At 34.7% G+C, this 22424-nt stretch overlaps 1 protein-coding gene across 1 annotated transcript in view; it reads left to right on the plus strand.

The window, feature by feature from the left end:
* Tmem38b (transmembrane protein 38B) overlaps nucleotides 1–22424 on the plus strand; it is a 53288-nt gene that overhangs the window by 1212 nt on the left and 29652 nt on the right. The window contains exon 2 of the mRNA XM_005329736.4: nucleotides 17666–17822. Within this exon, the coding sequence (XP_005329793.1) occupies nucleotides 17666–17822 (157 nt within the window). The remainder of the gene's footprint in view (nucleotides 1–17665; nucleotides 17823–22424) is intronic.

Here is a 22424-nt window from a genome sequence, read left to right on the forward strand (position 1 = left end):
TGAATCAGTTGTTTGGTAGAGATTTTGACCTGGATAAGGGGAGTATTACTATACTAATTAATGTAGGATCGATAATCTGTATAAGATACTGCTTCCTTAGTCTAAAAGGAAGTACATTTTGTTACTGCCCCATACTCAGAATATGATATTTTCTTGCATTGGGTAAAAGGTTCTCAAAGTATGGTTGAGGAATCCACAGGGTTCTCTGACACTAACTTGTTAAAATTATTTTCATAATAATATTCAGATATTATTCATTTTTTCACTGATTTTTTTACATGTGTACAGTGGAGTTTTCCAAAGACTACATGACTTATAAATTGTGATACTGTAAGAGATTGAAGAGTATGAGAATCCTGCCAGCTGTTTTCTGTTTGAAGCCAGACATTAAGGATTTGCTACAACAGAAAACAGTGAACTTTTCTCATTAATTGATTTTAGCTTTGGAAAAACAGTCATTTTTCATAAAGAATCTGTTAACATTTAGTGCATTTATTATTTTCAAAATGAATATAGAACTCCCCCTCCCCCCCTTTTTTTTTTTGGTGGTGGTAATAGGGATTGAAACCAGGGCCTTGAAGGTGTTAGGCAGGCACTCTACCATTGACCTGTGTCTTTAGCTCATAAAGAACTATTTTGAAATTCTCTCAGTTACAATTTGATACTTGCAACCCCCATGAACAAAAGTTCTTTGGGGTTCTCAAGAAATGTTTGAAGGGCTGGGGTTGTGGCTCAGTGATAAGCTCACCTAGCATGTGTGAGGCACTGGGTTCTATCCTCAGGACCATATAAAAATAAATAAAATTAAGGTATTGGGTCCATCTACCCCACCACACACAAAGGTTTTGAAGTCAGTTATTTTTAAAGATATAATTTATATATAGTATATTTATTTTTTTTTGAGAGAGAGAGAATTTTTAAAAAATATTTATATTTTTTAGTTTTCGGTGGACACAACATCTTTATTTTTATGTGTTGCTGAGGATTGAACCCAGTGCCCTGCGCATGCCAGGCGAGCTTGCTACCGCTTGAGACACAACCCCAGCCCAGTATATTCTTTCTTTCTTTTTTTTTTTTTTTTTAAAGAGGGAGTGAGAGAGAGAGAGGGAGAGAGAGAGAATTTTTTTGGCAGACACATTATTTTTGTATGTGGTGCTGAGGATCAAACCCGGGCCGCACACATGCCAGGCGAGCGCGCTACCGCTTGAGCCACATCCCCAGCCCCAGTATATTCTTTTTTAATATAAAAATTTAACATTAGCATATATAAAATATATTAATTTTAATATAAAGTTCTAAGATTTTGAAAATAGTCTTATAACTACCATTACAATCAAGATGTAGAACATTTTGTTCACCTACCTCAGATTTCCTTCTGCTCCTTTGTAGACAGTCCTCCTCCAACTCCTAGCAACTGTTAATTAGCTTACTAATTTTTAGTGTATAAAGGGGTCAGAGTCCCCCAAAATCTGAGAATTACTTGGATAATTGAATACTAATATAGTGTTATATAGAGAGTAACAAATATTTTTTTTCTAGTACCAGTCCTTGTAAAGAGGTAAAAATGATAGAATTCACATGAGTGTACCTGTTTATACTTTCCCTGGAAATATGTTAGACTCCCTATTTCCTTTGACATTGTTGACTATTTTCAGTCCTCAATACCTTGTCATTTTCATGATCAGAAAACAGTTTTCATTTGCTTTTGTCAGGGTTACTAATGAGTTTATACTTAGGTTTATTGAACACTTGTATTTCATGGCTGTAAGTTTCTTAATATCTTTTGACCATTTTTTTTCTATTGGTTTGTAGGTTGTTGTCTAATTGTATTGATCTTCTTTATGCATCATGGGTGTTAATTCTATTTATGTATAGTAAAGCTATTTTCCTTATCTCAGCAGAGTGGCTAATTTAATTTGTTTTCCTCTAAGACCTTTATTAATCCTCTAGACTGTCTGTAATTTTGCTTATTTTCTTTATTTAGCCTTTCAGTTTTTCTGAGTTACTGAAATCCTTCAAGTGAATTCTTTTTGGCTTAAGTTTGTCATAGTGTTTTTTGTTTGTTTGTTTGATTTTTACTTGTAGCAAGAACCTTGTATTTTCTAGCCTCTATATTGAGGAGTATTGATATAAAGTGTTTAATAGTGGTGATTATAGTGAGTAGCTTTGTTCTCATGATTTTAATGAGAATATTTTTAAAGTTTCATCAAATGTGATGTTTTACTGTAGGGTTTTGAGAGGCATAGTTAACAGTTTTATTTTAATCTTAACTTTCTAGGTTGTCCCTATATCTTTATCACCATCCTGGTGGAGAAGGTGACAAATTTTATTAATGATCCCCTCCCCCCCCCCAGAAATCCATTGAGATGATCATTTATATTGTTTTTTCTATTTAAAAATGTGATGGGCATGGTAGCCTAGGCTTGTAATCCCAGCAATTCTGGTGGCTAAGGCAGGAGGATTATAGGTTAAAAAATAGCTCGGGCAATTTACCAGGACCCTGTCTCAAAATTAAAAAGAGCTAGCAATATAGTTCACTACTAGAGCACCCTGGGGTCAATCACCATTACTAAAAGGGGAAAAAATGTAGATATTTAAAAGGATTTAAAAAATGATGAACCATTCTTATATTTTAGGAATAAACTTGTTTGATGTATTTAGTTTTCAGGAATTTTAATTGCTAATACTTTATTTAAACTTTCTGTATTTATGTTTATAATGGGAATTTGCCCATCAAATCTTTTTCTACTTTGGGTATCAAGATTATGCTGTTTTTGTAAAATAGATTAGGAAGCTTTCCACTATTTTATATTTATTATTTATTTTTAGCTCAAGATAGTTTATTTAATAGGCATTCCCTATGCTTTTTTCTTTTGTTTTTTAGAGAGGGGGTGGTACTGGGGATTGAACCCAGTGATGCTTTATTATTCAGCCATGTTCCCACCCTTTTTTATTTTTTATTTTGAGACAGGGTCTGGATAAGTTGCTTAGGGCCTCATTGAGTTGCTGAGACTGGTTTTGAATTTTCGATCCTCCTCCATCAGCCTCCTGAGCTGCTGGGATTACAGGCATGCATGCACCACCATGCCTAGCTCACTACTTATTCCTAGGTATTTGTTTTAGTCAACTTTTTCAATGCTGTGACCAAAATATCTGACAAGAACAATTTTAGAGGAGGAAAGTGTATTTTGCACTGATTATTTCAGAGGTTTCAGTCCATAGATGTCTGACTCCATTCCTCAGAGACCAGGTAAGTCTGAATGGGAAGAGTGTGGTGGAGGAAACTTTCACTCAGGACATGGCCACTAATAAGCAAATAGACTCCACTCTCCAATGACAAAATATATACCCAAAGACACTCCCAGTGACCCACTGCCTCCAGCCATACCACCCTATACCTGCCTAAAGTGACAGGTAGTTAATACTTATTAGGATTCATCATGGTGTAGGTTAAGACTCATAATCCAGTTATTTCAGCTCTAAGCTTTTTGTGTTCTTACACATGAGCTTTTGGGGAACAGTGTTTATATAAACCATAAACAGTATTCAATAGACTTAAAATATGAAGCTGTTTCTTGGTCCATTTTAATGAGTAAATTTTTTTTTTTATAAAAAGAATTCAGTCTTAAGTCATTTTTGGCAATTTACATTTCTCTCAGGAATCATTTGTTTCCTTTAGATTTTGAAGTGTTTTGGAGTAAATGTGTACATTATTTCTAGAAAATTTCTCTGGATTCGTTAGTAGTTGATTCTTTAAAAAAATTTTTTAATGTATAAATTTTTTTTTAAAGAGAGTGAGAGAGGAGAGAGAGAGAGAATTTTTAATATTTATTTTTTAGTTCTCGGCGAACACAACATCTTTGTTGGTATGTGATGCTGAGGATCGAACCCGGGGCTGCACGCATGCCAGGCGAGCGCGCTACTGCTTGAGCCACATCCCCAGCCCAATGTATAAATATTTTTAGCTGTAGTAGGACACAATACCTTTATTTAATTAATTTATTTTTTATGTGGTGCTGTGGATGGTACCCAGCGCCTTACATGTGCTAGGTGAGCGTTCTACTGCAGAGCCACAACCCCAGTCCCTAGTAGTTGATTCTTAAATGTTATACACTTTAATTTGACTCTTCTGGATCTTTTTTTCTTATGTCCAGTGATAAATTTTTATAGCCTCTGATTTACCTTTTTTTTCTTCTAACTCATTTAGATTAAGATATGTTTGTCCAGATTCTTATTGGTAGCAGCAAGTAGCTTGTATGCTCTCTTTATATGTGGTCAGTAAGACTTTTTCATATTTAGAACTGAAGAGTGGATATGTGGTACTTCCAGTCCAATGCCCAGTTTCTCTTAGTTTTACTTAGTATATATATGCTCTGCTTAATTGGCAACTTTTCTTATCCCCCAAAGACTGATTGTCTAGAACTCAGATCTATAGTAGTACAATAAATCTACAATTCATGTATATGCTGCTCTCAGGATTCTTATCTCTATACTTTCAAACATGTTACTTTTTGAGACTTAATTTTGAAATATTTTCTATCTTTGCTAATACCTCACTCCCCAATTTTTTATCCTTTATATCTTATCATCATAGTTTCTGCCTAGAGCATAAAAATGCTAGTGGAGGCTAGAAGGAAAAGGGGATTAACTCTTTATACCTGAGGTTTGGAGACAGTTATTCCTCATATTTGTTTGGTTTAGATTTTGAAGTGTATTGGAGTAAATGAAATGAAAGAAAATTCTCCCATTTCTCCACTGTGTGATTTTTAAAAAAAATTTAAAACAACATTTTTTTAGTTGTTGATAGAACTTTATTTTTCTTTGTTTATATGTGGTGCTGAGAATCGAACCCAGTGCCTCACACATGCTAGGTAAGTGCTTTACCACTGAGCCATCACCCCAGCCTCCATCCACTACGTGATTTCTACTTCATAAACAAAGATGAAAAACACAGGGTATGAATTGGATTTTTTTTCCCCTTAGTTTAACTCCATTTGTCTTAAAATCAACTGTAGTTTTCCCTGAATTCTGGCATTTGATTTTCAGCTTCCCCAGTCCCTTTATCTCCTGGGTATATGCTGCTTGGAGACTACTAGTGAGAGTCCATTTTTTACATTACCAACTTAATCTATTTTATCTTGCATTTAAAATCAGTCTTTTTTCTTGTTAAATCTTCATTAAAATAAACATTTTTTCAAGCCCATATTCATAAACAATTGCCATCTACTATGAGTTCTGAAAACAATCTACAATTATTTCTTCTATGCATGAAATCTATCATTGCACGCTACATTCTCTCAACATTTTGCCAATCTCTCTTAAATCCTATATAGTTCAGTTAAACAAATTATTATTATTTTTTTTTAAAGAGAGAGGTGAGAGAGAGAGAGAGAGACAGAGAGAATTTTTAATATTTATTCTTTTTTTTTAGTTTTCGGCAGACTCAACATCTTTGTTTGTATGTGGTGCTGAGGATCGAACCCGGGCCGCACGCATGCCAGGCGAGCGTGCTACTGCTTGAGCCACATCCCCAGCCCAGTTAAACAAATTATATGGTACAGTTTTTGAAACTGTACTATACTATATTATCAGGCTCTATATTAGATGTTGAGGATGCCAGAATAAAGGCTACTCTTTTTTTTTTAAATTTGTTTTAATTTGTTGAAAGCTACTCATACAATCCTAAAGAAACCCAACTGCTCATTCTTCTTGTTTTTTTGGACAGTGTCTCATTAAGATTGAACTGTTGTTCTTATGTAGTAGAAATAGTTATCACTGGTTTTGTATACTGCAGAATATATATACAGAATAAATTTCTGTATAATTATAATCGTCATACATTTCTGTAATATGGGTATGACTGAACTCATTTGACAGATTTTAAAGGAATAAAATAACTTTCCTAACTCACACACTTGACTGAATTTTAGTTCTTGTAGTGTTTTTTTTTTTTTTTGGTACCAGGGATTGAACTCAAGGGCACTCAACCACTGAGCCACATCCCCAGTCCTTTTTAAAATATTTTATTTAGAGACAGAGCCTCACTGAGTTGCTTAGTGCCTCGCTATGTTGCTGAGGCTGTTTTTGAACTCGTGATCCTCCCACCTCAGCCTCCCAAGCCATTGGAATTACAGGCATGAGCTACCGCACCCTGCTTAGAACTAGTTCTTGACTCCAGATTTGGCTAATTCTAAACTTTCTAAACCATCTGTGTTCTCTCTTTGCAGGCCCAGTGTTCCTGGTTTCTTAATATTTATAATTTAGCACTGAACTGTCTTTTGACATGTTATTAATCATGGGAGTTATTTTCTCCCATGATTTCTGTCACTTCCACATCACAAACCAGGTTCTCATTTGTTTTAGGAACTAAATTGAGGGAAAAAGCTTGTCATAGTTCCATTCTCTAATTGGTGGGAAATGAAAGGGCTGATAAGTTAAAAATTTATTACTTTGGGCATTTTGGACAGATGGCAGTGCTTGTGACAACACAGTTTTGCCGTCTTTGTGAACCCCTTATAAAACCATAAAGAAGCCAGGCATGGTGGTGTATGTCTATAATTCCAGAGGCTCAAGAGGCTGAGACAGGAGGATCGTGGGTTCAAAGCCAGGTTCAGCAGTGGCAAGGCACTAAGCAACTCTGAGACTCTGTCTCTAAATAAAATATAAAAAATAGGGCTGGGGATGTGGCTCAGTGGTTGAGTGCCCCTGAGTTCATTCTCTGGTACAAAAAAAAAAAAGGGGCTGGGGATGTGGCTCAGTGGTAGCGCGCTCGCCTGGCATGCGTGCGGCCCGGGTTCAATCCTCAGCACCACATACAAACAAAGATGTTGTGCCTGCCAAAAACTAAAAATAAAGATTAAAAAAAATTCTCTCCTCTCTCTCTCTTTCTCTCTCTGTCTCTCACTCTCAAAAAAAAAAGCAAAACAAAACACACACACGTATACACACATATATACTTATATGTGTATATACATATATATTTATAATTTTTAAATTATGTTTTGATAATTATGCATTTATATATACACATATATACATTTTAAAATATGTATTTTAAATTATATATATTTATTAGTACAAAAGTTAAAAAGGTACAGACCAATGAATTTTTAAAATTAGCACATCTATGTAATCAATACCCAGATAGTAATAGACAATTTACAATCTTCAAGAAGCTTCCTTTATTATATGATTAAAAAAAATGGAATAGCTTCTACCAGTATATAGGAAGGGAAGGCTCAGAAATGGCAGTTCATAATTTACTTCTGTAAATTTAGAGATTATGCTTGAATATATTTAATATTTTTTTGAGTGATCTGAGATAAAACGCTGGTCAGTGAATTTTTTTAAGAATTTCTTTTTTAGTTATAAATGGACATAATACATTTATTTTGTTTATTTTTTTTATGAGGTGCTGAGGATCAACCCAGTGCCTCACACATGCTAGGCGAGTGCTCTTCCCCTGAGCCTCAATCCCAGCCCCTGGTCAGTGAGTTTTTTGGTAGAAAGATCTCATAAAGCTAGTCAGGAGGCCAGTGTCTAGTTGACACTCTTTCATTAATGGGCTGAGTAGTTCTAGATAAGAACTTAAAACTCAGTATTTTATTTGTGCAATGAATGTGTAGTACTAGAATATCTAACTGAAGAGTTGCCCCTCTACAGGGTTCTCAGTTTGGGCTGTAAAGAGCTTTTCCTCCAAGTTAGTAAATTTAAATAATTTTAGCTTATTCTTTGGTTCCCCAGAGTGGTAATTGCTTTCTTCAGCTGATACCTATGTAATAATATTTACCTTTTGCCTTTTAACCACTTATGAAGCAAGTTTATATCAATACTGTAATATTAACTTCTCTTTGTTAAAATGACTGTGTGTTTTCTATCTATTGACTGGACCTCTGACTGATGATAGAAATCCAGGAATGGAATTTAATGTCCCACTTTCTGGCTTTCATACTTTTTAATTTTTTTAGTTGTAGATAAATATGATACCTTTATTTTATTTATTTTTATGTGGTTCTGAGGATTGAACCCAGTGCTTCACATGGTAGGCAAGTTCTCTACCACTGAGCTATAACCCCAGCTCTGCATATATCTTTTAAAGATATCTAAAGTATTTGGTATATTTTGATTATCAGTTTTATTCAGTAGGATGTCATCAGTATTGTAGGCAAGTTTGGACTCACAATATGATTAAAATCTCAGTGTTGAAGTATAGGAGAGTTAGCATAGGCTTGAAGCAAGAATATGATAGTTTAACAAAATGGAGTGCTACTGCTGCTGCTGCTGCTTCTGTTTCTTCTTCTTAAATTGTTGTTTGTTTTTTTTACAAATTAATATGAAGAAAAAAGCATTTGCTTAGTAGGTGGTCATGGTTTGAATACAAGGTGTCCCCTAAAACTCCTGTGTTAATGCAGGAGTATTTGGAGGTGAAATGATGAGATTGTGAGAACTGTAACCTAATTATTCCATTCTAGTTTGAATGGACTAACTGTAGGGAGATGGAGTATGGCTGGAGAAGATGGGTCCCTGGGGTCAGGCCCTGAAAGGGTGCATCTTCTCTGAGGGGACCCTTCTCTACTACTTCCTTATTAGCAGTGAGCAGAGAAGCTTCCTTCCACTGTGTCCCCTCCACCATGATGTTCTGCCTTGCTTTGGACCCAGTAAATCATGAGCCAAAATAAGCTTTTACTTCTCTGAGTAAATACTTGTTCTTGTCAAGTATTTTGGTCACAGCCGTGAAAAGCTGACTAACATACTAGGTTATGAGTTGTTAATTTGCTCTGGTAAAAACACTTCATCTTAAATACATCCATTCACCAGGTCCATCTGTTTGATGTGGACCAAAAAGGCTAGTTAAGCAAATCATCACCTTTTCATCTTTCAAGTCTGTTTATTGCACTTATATCTGTGGTATTTTTTTCATTTACTTTGTTGGCAAGAAGAGGAATCTCTATAGAGTGTCTCGTTGATCTTTCTACCATAATGATTCTTACTCCACAGCTCAGAGAATCAATTTGGGGACTGAGCCAGTTGCCAAATATATAACCATTCTAGATGTGCATTAATGAACTGAGGAAAATAACCAGAGGGTACATCTTTGTATTTACTTGGCTCAGTGCGACTCAAACTTGATCTAAAACTCCTTGAATTTTGTCACAGATAGTCTGTAAACCTTTGTTTTTTTTTTTTTAGAGAATTTTTTAAATATTTATTTTTAGTTTTCGGTGGACACAACATCTTTATTTTATTTGTATGTGGTGCTGAGGATCGAACCCAGCACCCCGCGCATGCCAGGCCAGCGCGCTACCACTTGAGTCACATCCCCAGCCTGTCTGTAAACCTTTGTTGCTTCCATGATTATTTTTAATAATTCTAATGAAAAAGCATTATGAAGAATGTGATATATTATTTTATTCATTTTTCTTTTTTTATATTGATTTTTTAAATTTGTAGAATAGTCTCACAAAAGTAGAACTGTTCAAGGTACATGCATTTAATCAATACTGCCAGTTTCTTTTTCTTTTTTTTCCAGATATCTAGAACAATCTGCTTGCTTACTCTGGATCTTATCCATTTTATTTTGTTTTATGCCAAGCAGAGGTGGAAAATGGTTTTCTAAAATTTTAATTTGCATTTTTACCACTTTCTCCTAAAATGCTAGGTTAATGGTCAAGGTTCTTTCTTGGACACTGACCTTTATGGTAACTTTTCTCTCTTTTTAAGGAGATAAATTCAAGGATAAAGCAAAGTATTAGTAATATGCAGTTTAAAAATACTAAACATCTGGAGTTAAAATTTATGCAGGCTAGAACATTCTTGTGTTCCTTTCTGGAAATCATACTAACCACTAGCAAGCTGGATGTTAAATATTTAAAAAATAGCTACAGTGAAACTAGTTCTTAAGAATAGGGTTTTACTTTCAAGCTAAATTAGACTGAGTCCAAGAAATTAAAAAAGTCATGTTTGCCATACATAAAAACTATCTTTCTAAAATTTGTTACAAATAAGTTAATAGGACTATTGTAAACATAATCTAATGATTTTATTTTGGCCATAATTTTGGAATTTTGTAGATTTTAAGTGAGTTTACAGAAATAGTTTGGAACTTCATATTTAGCTTCCATTTTATAATGAAAATAGTCTTATTGAAACACAACATCATTCATTCATTTATATATTATCTATGATTGCTTTCATAGTATAACTGCAAAGGTAAATGATTAAATAGAGACTGTCTGGCCCACAAAGTGAAAATATTATTATCTATCCCATTACAGAAAAAGTTTTCCAGATCCTGGTTTAGTTGGTTAGGGTGAAAAACTCAGGTTCCCCCTGTCATCCTCATAGGCCCTAACTATAGCCATGCATTGTGTAGCTCCCCTTTGAGTCTCTGATCCCTTTTACCCTGCTCCAGTCATACAGCCTCCTCCTTGCTGCTCCTTTAGCACCAGAAAAAGCTGGTGTGGGGGTGGGAGGGGGTGGGGGAGGAGCAGGATTTGCTCTTCCCTTACTTTTTCATTAATGGAAGTATTTTGATATTAAAGTCCATATGTGGTTATTTGTGTTTTCGACATCTTAGATTTGGTACTTAGATTTGGGTCTTCAGTACTTAGATTTGGGTCTCCATGTGATAACTTTTGCTAAGAGTTTTGGGAAAAATAGTTCTATTGATAGCATATTTCAAGCATTTTTATTCAAGTTAGGACAAAAAATTTTTTTTCTCTTTTAAAGATCATTATGTTAAAAATAACTTCAACAGAATGTTTTTCACTGAAATAATATTGAAAACTGTGCAAGTAGGACTATGTGAGGAGACCACCTCATCTATTCTTTTCCTGATTTTTTTTTTCCAAATGAAATCTTAGTTTCACTTATTTAAGGCTGTTAGGTTCATGAGTATTCTTTCACTATCATCTTATCCAAACCAATATGCAGCTTAAAAATAGTAAACATCTGGAGTTAAAATTTATGCAGGCTAGAAAATTCTTGTGCTCCTCTCTGGAAATCATACTAACCATTAGCAAGCTGGATGTTAAATATTTTAAAATTTTAAATTTTAAACCAACAAATGGTTCTGGGAAAACTGGAAGCATATCCTAGTCTTTCAGTAATAACTTAATAGAATTGTATTTTGGCTTAGAGAACTGAGTCAGAAGCAGCCTGAAGGTTTCATTTACCTACCTCCTTTCTCTGTTGTAATGATGAATCTGCTGAATAGAGAAATAAGTCAGCAGAGTAATCTGCCATGTACTAGGTATAAAAATGTATTTTATATATGTTCTCTCATTTTAAATCCTCACAAGGTATGTATTATTTCTGTTTTATAAACAATGAAATTTAATTTGAGTGAGATTGAGGCCAATCCAGAGGTTATGAAACTGATAAGCAATCATAATTATTTGTCTGGCTTTTGACAATCCTTGGTAAGGGAGATTAATGGCAGTAGAATTTTAATGCTTAAACTCTTTGTTATATTTCATATGTATTTTTCCATCATATGATAAACGTTCTATATTAGTACCTGTTTCACACTAAAATGTCGTACAGTCTCAGAATTAACAATTTTATAATGGAGATGTGATTTGTGAAAAAAATGTATCTTAAGAAGAATGAATAAAATAAGTGAATATTGAGGGAAAAGGAAAGTTTTCTTTTTCTTTCTTTCTTCCTTCCTTCCTTTCTCTCTCTCTCTCTCTCTCTCTCTCTCTCTCTCTCTCTCTCTCTCTTTTCTTTCTTTCTTTCTTGTACCGCCATACTGGGCCACTGAGCCACATCCCAGCCCTATTTTGTATTTCATTTAGAGACAGGGTCTCACTGAGTTGCTTAGCACCTCACTTTTGCTAAGGCTGGCTTTGAACTTGAGATCCTCCTGCCTCAGCCACCCAAACCGCTGGGATTATAGATGTGCACCACCACACACAGCTAGCAAAGTTATTTTGGTGGATTTAATAAGAAATTAATATTTTATGATTAAATATTTCTTGTGTAAAAGTGTTTAATAAATTTAATTTGGATTGGCTTTAATGGCCAAAGGAGAGGTAGGTGTATTTGGGTTTGGCTTAGCCAGTGAGTGATAGTGTTAGAATAGTATCAGAATAGTACTAAGGAATGCAGAAGAGACACCAGTCAGTATTCCAATTGTGTTTTTCAGAACTAATCAGTTACCTTGGGAATGTGTTGGTTTTTTTTTTTTTTTTTTTTTAAAGAGAGAGTGAGAGAGGGGAGAGAGAGAGGAGAGAATTTTAATATTTATTTTTTAGTTCTCGGCAGACACAACATCTTTGTTGGTATGTGGTGCTGAGGATCGAACCCGGGCCGCACGCATGCCAGGCGAGCGTGCTACCGCTTGAGCCACATCCCCAGCCCTGGGAATGTGTTTTCATGTGACTGCTGTGTTATTTGAGTCCATTATAGCTCTCACTTAGAGTTTCTATTTTATGAATACAGCTCCATGCTAACCAGGTTATACCTGAGAGAGAGAGAAAAGCAGACATGCATATTACACATGCATGAGGTGGAGGAAGTGGGGACAGATGGAAGGGGGAGGAAGAGTGCATGTGTGTAAAATAGTCACCCTTCAGCAGAGGTGTGTGACTGAATTGTAGGAGTCAAGAGGAAGGGTCATTTTTTAAAAATTTACTTCTGTGATAGTAGCTGGTACTTTTGCTTACTATGTGCCAGGCTCCATTCCAAGTACTTGAAATGTACTCATTTCTAGTTAATCCTTACAACAATGCTCTGAGGTGAGTTACTTTTTTCCTTTTCTCTGTTTTGATGGAGAGTGTGTGTGTGTGTGTGTGTGTGTGTGTGTGTATGTATGTGTATGAGTGAGAAACAGAAAGAGTTATTAATACAAAGAGTAAGTGCTACAGACGGGGTTTGTTTCTGAGCAGTTAAGATCCAGTCCATATTCTTAAACACACTATATTGCCTTTCAGCCCGAGGTAGCTCAGTATGGCATTGTTCATTGTTCAGCTAGTGCTCATTAACCAAAAGGAGAAGATCAAAGGTCATATTCATTTATTGTGTTGACCAGTATGACAATCATTCACACTGCATGGGACAGTACTGAATGGTGCTGATATACATACTCAGATAAATATCTAAAGTGTGTGTGTGTATGTGTGTGTGTGTGTGTGTGTGTGTGTGTATGTGTGTGTGTGTGTGTGTGTAGGGATGTATATGACATAGTGGTAGCATATCTTATGTAGGGGTTTGTCTCTAAAAGCAGCATGACCATGTGACATCAAAATAGCTCTTTTCCAGCAATAGTAACAAAACCAGCATGGTATTGGCAGCAAAATAGACTGGTAGGCCAATGGTACAGAATAAAGGACACAGAGACTAACCCAAATAATTACAGTTGTCTTATATTAGACAAGGTGCCAAAAACATACATTGGAGAAAAGATAGCCTCTTGAACAAATGGTTCTGGGAAAACTGGAAATCCATATGTAACAAAATGAAATTAAACCTTATCTCTCACCATGCACAAAACTCAAAAGTAGATCCAAGGACTTAGGGATAACCCAGAGACAACACTGTGCCTATTAGAAGAAAAAGTAGGCCCAAATCTCTATCATGTTGGATTAGGCCCCAGTTTCCTTAATAAGACTCCTATAGCACAAGAATTAAAACCAAGAATCGATAAATGGAATGGATTCAAACCAAAAAGCTTATTCTCAGCAAAGGAAACAATCATCGAGGTGAATAAGAGAGCCTGCATCTTGGGAGCAAATTTTTACCACTCGCACATCAGATAGAACACTAATTTCTAGGGTATATAAAGAACTCAAAAAGCTAAACCCCTCAAAAAACAAATAGCCCAATCAGTAAATGGGCCAAGGAACTCAATAGACACCTCTCAGAAGATTATATACAATCAGTCAAAAAATATATGAAAAAATGTTTATCATCACTAGCAATTAGAGAAATGAAATCAAAACTACTCTAAGTTTCATCTCACTCCTGTCAGAATGGCAGCTATTAAGAATACAAACAACAATCAGTGTTGGGAAAGATGTGGGGGGAAAAGGCACACTCATACATTGCTGGTGGGACTGCAAATTGGTTCAGCCAATATGGAAAGCAGTATGGCGATTCCTTGGAAAACTGGGCATGGAACCACCATTTGACCTAGCTATCCTGCTCCTCGGTCTATACCGAAAGGACTTAAAAAACAGCATACTTTAGGGACACAGCCACATCAGCAGCACAATTCACAGTTGCTAAACTGTGGAGCCAACCTAGATATGCCCTTCAGTAGATGAATGGGTAAAAAAAAAAGTGGCATATAAACACAATGGAATATTACTCAGCAATAAAAGAATAAAATCATGGCATTTGCAGGTAAATGGATGGGGTTGGAGAAGATAATGCTAAGTGAATTAGCCAATCCCAAGAAACCAAATGCTGAATATTCTCTCTGATATAAGGAGGCTGATTTATAGTGAGGTTGTGAGGGGCAGCATGGGAGGAATTAGATGAACTCTAGATAGGGCAAAGGGTGTCAGGGGAAAGGAGGGCATATAGGGGTAAAAAAGATGGTGGAATGAAATAGATTTCATTATCCTAAGTACATGTATAGGGCTGGGGAGATAGCTCCTTTGGTAGAGTGCTTGCCTTACATGCACAAGGCCCTGGGTTTGATCCCCAGCACCAAAACAAACAAACCCCCCGAAAACTAAGTACATGTATGAAGATATGAATGCTGTGAATATACTTTATATACAACCAGAGATATGAAAAACTGCTCTATATGTGTAATATGAATTGTAATTCATTCTGCTGTCATATATAACAATACAAAAACAAAACAAAACAGGCAATCAACTTGCTTAGACTTTTGTTAGAGGCTTTGTCTCATTCTTTGTGAGTGGCAAGTTCAATCTCAGTTCATTTAATTTCCTTAAGACTCTGAGTTTGTTGTATGTAGTTGTCCTTTGAGGCTACCCTGAGACTTGTATAGGATTCATACACACAAGTAGAGGATTCAGTTTGTGGTTCTCTTTCCTCCAAAAGTTCCTCCCACCTCCATCTCCAGGTATGACTTGTTATGCTCCTTTCCCTGGTTCTCTTTCTACTGTACTATTTTATGACTGTGGCTTACTCTCAGGGCAAGTGCCCCTCTGCCAAACGTGCATACAAAGGGGCACTCAGCCATGTGCTAATGGATTCTACTTATATGGACTCCTTTTTTTATTTTGAAAAATCCTGACCACATTTTATTTCTTGGAATTGTGGGTTATACTATTTTCATTTTTATTTCTGAGCACATGAATTTATCAATTCCCATACTTGTTAAACACAAGTATGTTGATGTTATTCTTCTGAATGCATTGTATACATTTTGGTTCATTGTCTTGATTACTAATGTTGAAGACTTTCTTTTTTTGGTATGTTTCTACCCACTTATGGTTCTGTTTTGTGATTTGCCCATTTTTCTTTTGTTTGTTGACTTTTCCTCATAATTTGTTGTCATTTGCCTTATGTATGTTGAAAAATATTTTATTCCAGTCTTTTGTCATATAAAAGTCTTAATTTTTTATTTTTTTTGAGCAGTACTAGGGATTGAACCCAGACAGTCGATCATTGAGCTATATCTCCAGCCCTTTTTAGTTATTTATTTTAAAAATTTGAGACAGGGTTTCAACAAGTTGTCTAGGATGGCCTTGAACTTGTGATCCCTGTTCCTTAGTCTCCTATGTAACTGGGATTACAAGAATGTGCCATGAATTTTGATGTCTTATCTATAAATCATGGCTTTATTCAGATTAAGTACTTTTGTTTCTATGCCTGCATTGCTTGATTAAAAAAAAAATCAGGAATGTTGAATTTTTGTGAAGCACCTTTTTCTGTCTAAAGGAGTGACCATAATAATTTCCTTGTGTAATGAATGAAGATTAATGAATTTCTAAATACTGAACTTTCCTTTAATTCTTTGGATAAAATCAGAATCAATTTGACCACCAGGCGTGGTGGCGCATACCTGATGGCTCAGGAGGCTGAGGCGGGAGGATGGCAAGTTCAAATTTTATAAATTGCTTCTATTTCTCTGGATGGGTTTACTTTTTTGGGTTATTTTTTTGTTTGATAATTTCAAATTTACAGAAAATTTTGAAATTTTTCAACCAATTTAGAATAATTGGTTAAGAAACTCTTTATATAGGTGGGGGGGCATGGGCAGAATATGAACTCTAAATAGGGCAGAGGGGTCGGAGGGGAAGGGAGGGGGCATGGGGTTAGAAATGATAGTGGAATGTGATGATCATCATTATCTAAAGTACATGTATGAAGACACAAATTGGTGTGAATATACTTTGTATACAACCAGAGATATGAAAAATTGTGCTCTATATGTATAATATGAATTGTAATGCATTCGGTTGTCATATATAAATTAAAAATATAAAATAAAAAAGCAGACTTTCCACCACGGAATACTGTCTTTATGATGAACGTAAAGAGAGAAAAGGCTGAAATGCACCCCTACCCCAGTCCCTCAGTGGACATTGCCTGAACCCACAACACGATGGCCACAACGCTCCTCTGGGTTCCTTACAGGAGGACACAATGGTATCAGGAACCTGTGTGGTGTCTGAGGAGGGGAATTAAAAAAAAAAAAAAAAAAAAGAAACTCCTATGTACACTTTAGTCAGATTAATCTACTGCTTACTTTTGGTGCTGGGGATCCAAGCAGGGCCTCACACGAGTCAGGCAAGTCTTCTGTTGCTGAGTTCCATTGCTTCAGACCCTAGTTTTTTTCTCTTATGATATTTAATCTGGAACATGTCATTGGTCTTTTTATTGTTTTTCTTGACATTTTAATTGTATAAGTCAGTTTTTGTTTTTTGTTTTTTTCTTTGTTTTCTTTTTAATTCAGAATATCCTCAACTTCGGTTTATTTGGTTAGATAAATTCATTACTTATTTTTGCTAGTAAAATGAAATATCACAGAAGTGATGGTATGTTCTCAGTGCATCATATCTGGAGTCACCTGATGTTGTTTACATTGATGACTGCAAGGCTTCTCCACTCTAAATTTATTACTTCCTTCAGTATTTAGTAAGTATTTTGTTAGGATTTATTTTGAGATGGTGTAAATATCTGCTCTTCATAAACTGTTCACCTTTGGGTTTATTACTCTTGTTTCTTGCTTGTCATGTTGAAAGCTTAGTTTTGTTTACTTCAGCCTCATATTTTCTAAAGTATTTAAGATTATAAACTTGTATTTTTGTTGGTTTGCTTGTTTTGGGGATGCTGGGGATTGAATGCAGAGCCTTGTGTGTGTGAGGCAAGCACTCTACCAACTGAGCTATATCCCCAGCCCTAAGATTATAAACTTAATACATAATTTGACTTATGGTCTGGGAATACTTACAGTAGGATTTGGAATGAAAGGAGACTAAATCATCTATTACCAGGAAGCTGGCACAGAGAATTTAAAAGTGCCAAAAATCAGTCATTTTATAAAATGTGTTCAGTCTTGCATTAAAGAACAAGTGATATGGTTTTTAATGGTTTAATGATTGTAATTGGCACAACTATGAACAGTAATAAGTTGCTGAAAATAATGAATTTAAGAAGTTTATTTCTTTAGTGCATTGCGTACTTGGGGCTTATTTAATATACAACTATCTCAGACCATGTTTTGCTTTTACCATTTCAGGAGCAGTGGAAGGGGCATGGAAGAATCCTTTTTCAAGCTGGTTTACTGCAATGCTCCACTGCTTTGGTGGAGGAATTTTATCATGTATACTTCTTGCAGAGCCTCCACTGAGGTTTTTTGCCAATCACACTAATGTTTTACTGGCATCTTCAATCTGGTAAGCTATCATTATGGTAAACTATGAGACATTCTAAAAATTGTTTTGTAAATTGCTAGTAAAATGAAATTTTTTTCTTTAAAAAGTATTTTATCTTCTTGGAAAGTTACGTACAAGGAAGAAACCCAAATAATTCCAAATGTTTAAGCACCTGCTGTCTCTTTCCTGTCTTTCTCTCCCCTTATTTTTTCTTTTCTTTTCTTTTTTTTATATATTTTTTTAGTTTTCGATGGACACAGTACTTTTATTTATTTTTATGTGGTACTGAGGATTGAACCCAGTGCCTCCCACATGCGAGTCAAGCGCTCTGTCACTGAGCCACAATCCCAGCCCCTCCCCTTATTTTTTCCTAGAGGCAGTTATTACCATCATAGTCTTATGCATTTAGCTTTTCAGACATGAAAGAGGATTAAATATTTGGCCCCAAACAGTTTCCTCTTATGAGCTCAACTTATACATCCAGAATTACCACACACAGAATTAGAATACAATACAAGTCAATAAATGTCATGAATGTAACCAAACAAAAAAGATTCAAATGACTCAATATATAATTGTCCTTTGTCCTACTTTTTGTTGGGTTATTTAGAACCTTATGAGATCTTTAAACATTAATTTTTTAGTTGTGAAATGAAGAAAAATGTTGCTAAAGAATTGCTTTGGCTTCTTATAACTCCAAATTCAGGTATGCTTTAGAGAATTGATCCATTAAGTTAAAAAATAGGTATACTACAAATCAGTGAACTTTGTTCTGTTGAAAGCCAAAACTGTGCTTCTATTAAAAACCACATCAGGTTAAATATATAAGATGTTAGGAACACGTAAGATTTCATTTTTATTATAATAATTTGTAAATGATTGTTTTACTAGTTCTGAAGGGGATATTATAAATAATAGTAGCAATAATAAAAAGTAAAATGAGGGAACTTGTGGCAGGAGAAACTTGAAAGAGCATAATAATACACTTGATAGCTTTATATACTGAACTGTTACTATATGTCAGTTAAATTCTTTATATTCATTTTCATATTATATTATAGGAGTCCCCTGAGTTAGTTTTTATTCTTATTCCTATTTGACAACTGAGAAAACTGAAATAAAGAAATGTTGCTATAACTTTCATATATAATAAGTGACTGAGTTAGAATCAAATTAAAAAATTTGATTTCAGAACCTTCAAACTTGATAGGCCCCACTACCTGTCTTTCTCTTTCTGTTTCTCTCTCTCTCTCTCTTTCTCTCTCTCTCTCTCTCTCTCTCTCTCTCTCTCTCTCTCTCTCTCTCTCTCTTTTTGGTGATGCTGTCATGGGACCAAGACCTCACTCATGCTAGGCAGGCTCTCTGCTGCTGAACTACATCCCTAGTCCTCTCATAAATTTGTTAACAATCTCCTAAATATAGTCTTCCAGTTGCTTTTTGTTTTAAAAAACTTTTCAAGAATTTTATTTCTACAATGATATTTTAAAATGATATAATGATATTAGCATTTTAGAAAAATTCTTTTTATGTGTGTAAATGTTGAAATTATATAAAAAGTAAGATATCCAGAATATGATATTCCTCATCACTTATACTTCTATTTCTGTTGTACTAATCACCAATATTTCTTGCCTGGATAGTTGAAGTAGCTTCTTAAAGGGTCTTGCTGCTCTACTCATTATCTCTTTTTTTTAAAAAAATTTATTTTTTAGTTTTCGGTGGACACAACATCTTTATTTTTATTTTTATGTGGTACTGAGGATCGAACCCAGTGCCCCGCGCATGTCAGGCAAGCACATAACTGCTTGAGCCACATCCCCAGCCCTGTTCATTATCTCTTGAGTCTGTTCTTCATGCAGCAGATGAAATGAATTGTTTTAAAATAAAATGGAACATGTTACCCTTATGCTAGAGTTTCTTACCTTATGAAAAACAAAATTCTAAGCTCTTACCTAACCTACAAAACCTTTCTTCTACTCTTTATTGTAATGTCTTACCACTGTAACTCTTGTTCACTAATTCTTGAACATATAAGATATTTTTTTTCCTTAGTGCCTTTGAACTTGCTTTCTTCTCCCTGTAATGTTATTTTCCCAGAAGACTCATAGTTTATTAGAGAGGTTTTTCACCATCCTTCTCTATTTTTCTTCTTAGAGTTATTACTGCTTGACATATTAACCATTGACTTTTTATGTTGTTGTAATTCCACTAGAATAACAAACAGCTTATTAGACCAAGAACTTTGTTTTGTTAACTGTGTACCAAGTAATATTCTGCATTCAGTAAATACATTGCTAAAGGAGTAGATTGCTGTGTACTTTCATGAGCAATTTCTGAAATTGAGTACCAAGGAATTACAGATCTTGATTAATTGATCTCTTAAATGAAGTGAAATTGCATGTCTATAAATGTATGATTTCTTGGCTTAAACTAAGACATATGTTAGAAATGGAAAATGAGAAATGCATTTTTATAATGAATTAATAACATTATTCATTAAGCTCAGATCTTTTATTATTCCCATTTTATGTAAGAGGAAGTTGAGGCTTAAAGAGTTGGTAAAGTCTGAATTTCAACTCAGGCATTTAGATTATGGTCTTTATAGAGTTTTTTCTCTAAACAATCTTTAGTAGTCTTTTCAGCTAATACAGAATAGGTAGAAAAATATTTCTAAAGTATATGTAAAATAGAAACAATTGTGATGTAATAAATCTTGTTTTTTTTTTTTTTTTTAAGAGAGAGTGAGAGAGGAGAGAGAGAGAGAGAGAGGAGAGAGAATTTTTAATATTTATTTTTTAGTTCTCGGGAGACACAACATCTTTGTTGGTATGTGGTGCTGAGGATCGAACCCGGGCCGCACGCATGCCAGGCGAGCGCGCTACTGCTTGAGCCACATCTCCAGCCCTAATAAATCTTGTGTATCCATTATTTAATTAAGAAAAAAAATTGCCACTTAAATTTTTTTTATATGAAGTGAACATTCAGAAAGCCACAAAGATGCATTGACATAGTAAATTATTATAGTGTATACCCTTATAACCCCTACCCCAGTCAAGAGATTCTGCTTTGTCACTAATCATAGAAGTTCTTTCTGTGTGTTTTATTCTAATCACAACCTCTTTCCCATCTTAAATAACCATTATAATAACACATGGGAATCATGTTTCATATTTTTATAATTTTATCACCACTGTTCATTCCTTGATACATTATAGTTTAGTTATTTACAGGTTCAGATTGTCTGATTTGATCTCTTTTGTGATATTAACAGTGTTTTACACTTAATGCCTGTAACAGTAAATTGGGAATTGTAAAATGGCAATGATCTAATTTTATCTTTTCTTTTTATTTTATTTATTTAAAACTTTTTTTTGTAGTTGTATACAATACCTTTATTTTACTTTTTTTATTTAAATGTTGTGCTGAAGATCGAACCTACACTGCACACATACTAGGCGAGTGCTCTACCATTGAGCCAGAACCACAGCCCCCTTCTTTTTATTTTTTAAAATATTTTTTAAGTTGTAGATGAACACAATACCTTTGTTTTATTTTTTATGTGGTGCTGAAGATTGAACTCAGTGCTTTTCACAAGTGAGCGAGCACTCTGCCACCAAACTACATCCCCAGCCCTCTTTTCTTTTTATTCATCAGTTAGAATATTATTCTAAACAGATACTTCTGATTTACCATCTACTATTTGGTAAAGCAGTTGTATAGTTCATATAAAAAAGGCAGGATAAATACTTGTTTCTTTTCCTTTACTAGTTTTCAGTATAATCAACCTATCCTCTGTCATCCTCCAAAGATGACCAGTTTAAAAAAACAATAATTATGAACTCATGATTCAAGCATATTTCATGAGTTTTAATTTTAATTTTTGTTTTAATTCTTTGGCCAGTGGGAGCCTCTTTAAGTTGGCTCCTGAAACTTCGGATTAGCTTCCTTGCCTTTTGGTGTTATAAAATTCATCTTGTACTTTTCTTCTGGAATTTAAGAACCTCCAGTATCTTTTTAATGAGAAATGGCATTTTAAAACCTTAATCTGAGCATTAGCAATCGTCATTGTTACTGAGTTCATCATTGTTTCTAGGCCACTGCAGTGAACAGAGCTAAGAAAAATAAAGACAAAATAACTTATGAGTTCATATTGATATTTCTGATCCAAATTGAAGACTATACAATTTTTATTTATCTCATCTCTATTACATACATATTTTTTTTGATACCAAGGATTTTGGTTTTTAAAAGAATAGGACATGATAGAATTAAACTATTTGACATTGCTTATTTATTTTGTTGTTTATTTGTTTTCATGTGGTGCTGAGGATCGAATCCAGGGCCTCACCCGTCCTAGGCAAACACTCGACCACTGAGCTAGAACCCCAGCCCTCATTTTATTCTGTATTATGCACATGATAGTTTTAGAATATAGTAAGACTGTCACCAATTTGGTTACTGGAAACTTTTTTTATTAGAGCTTTATATTTATATATATAATATTTGGGTTCCTTTTGACATACAAAGAATTTGATTTCAATTCCCATTCCCTCCTCCTCTTAATTTCCTTCTTTCTCCCTCTTTTTTCTCTCTTCTCTTCTCACTCTTTTATGTATTTAACTG

This window comes from Ictidomys tridecemlineatus, chromosome 4 (genome assembly GCF_052094955.1).
Source record: "Ictidomys tridecemlineatus isolate mIctTri1 chromosome 4, mIctTri1.hap1, whole genome shotgun sequence".
Classification (NCBI taxonomy): Eukaryota; Metazoa; Chordata; class Mammalia; order Rodentia; family Sciuridae; genus Ictidomys; species Ictidomys tridecemlineatus.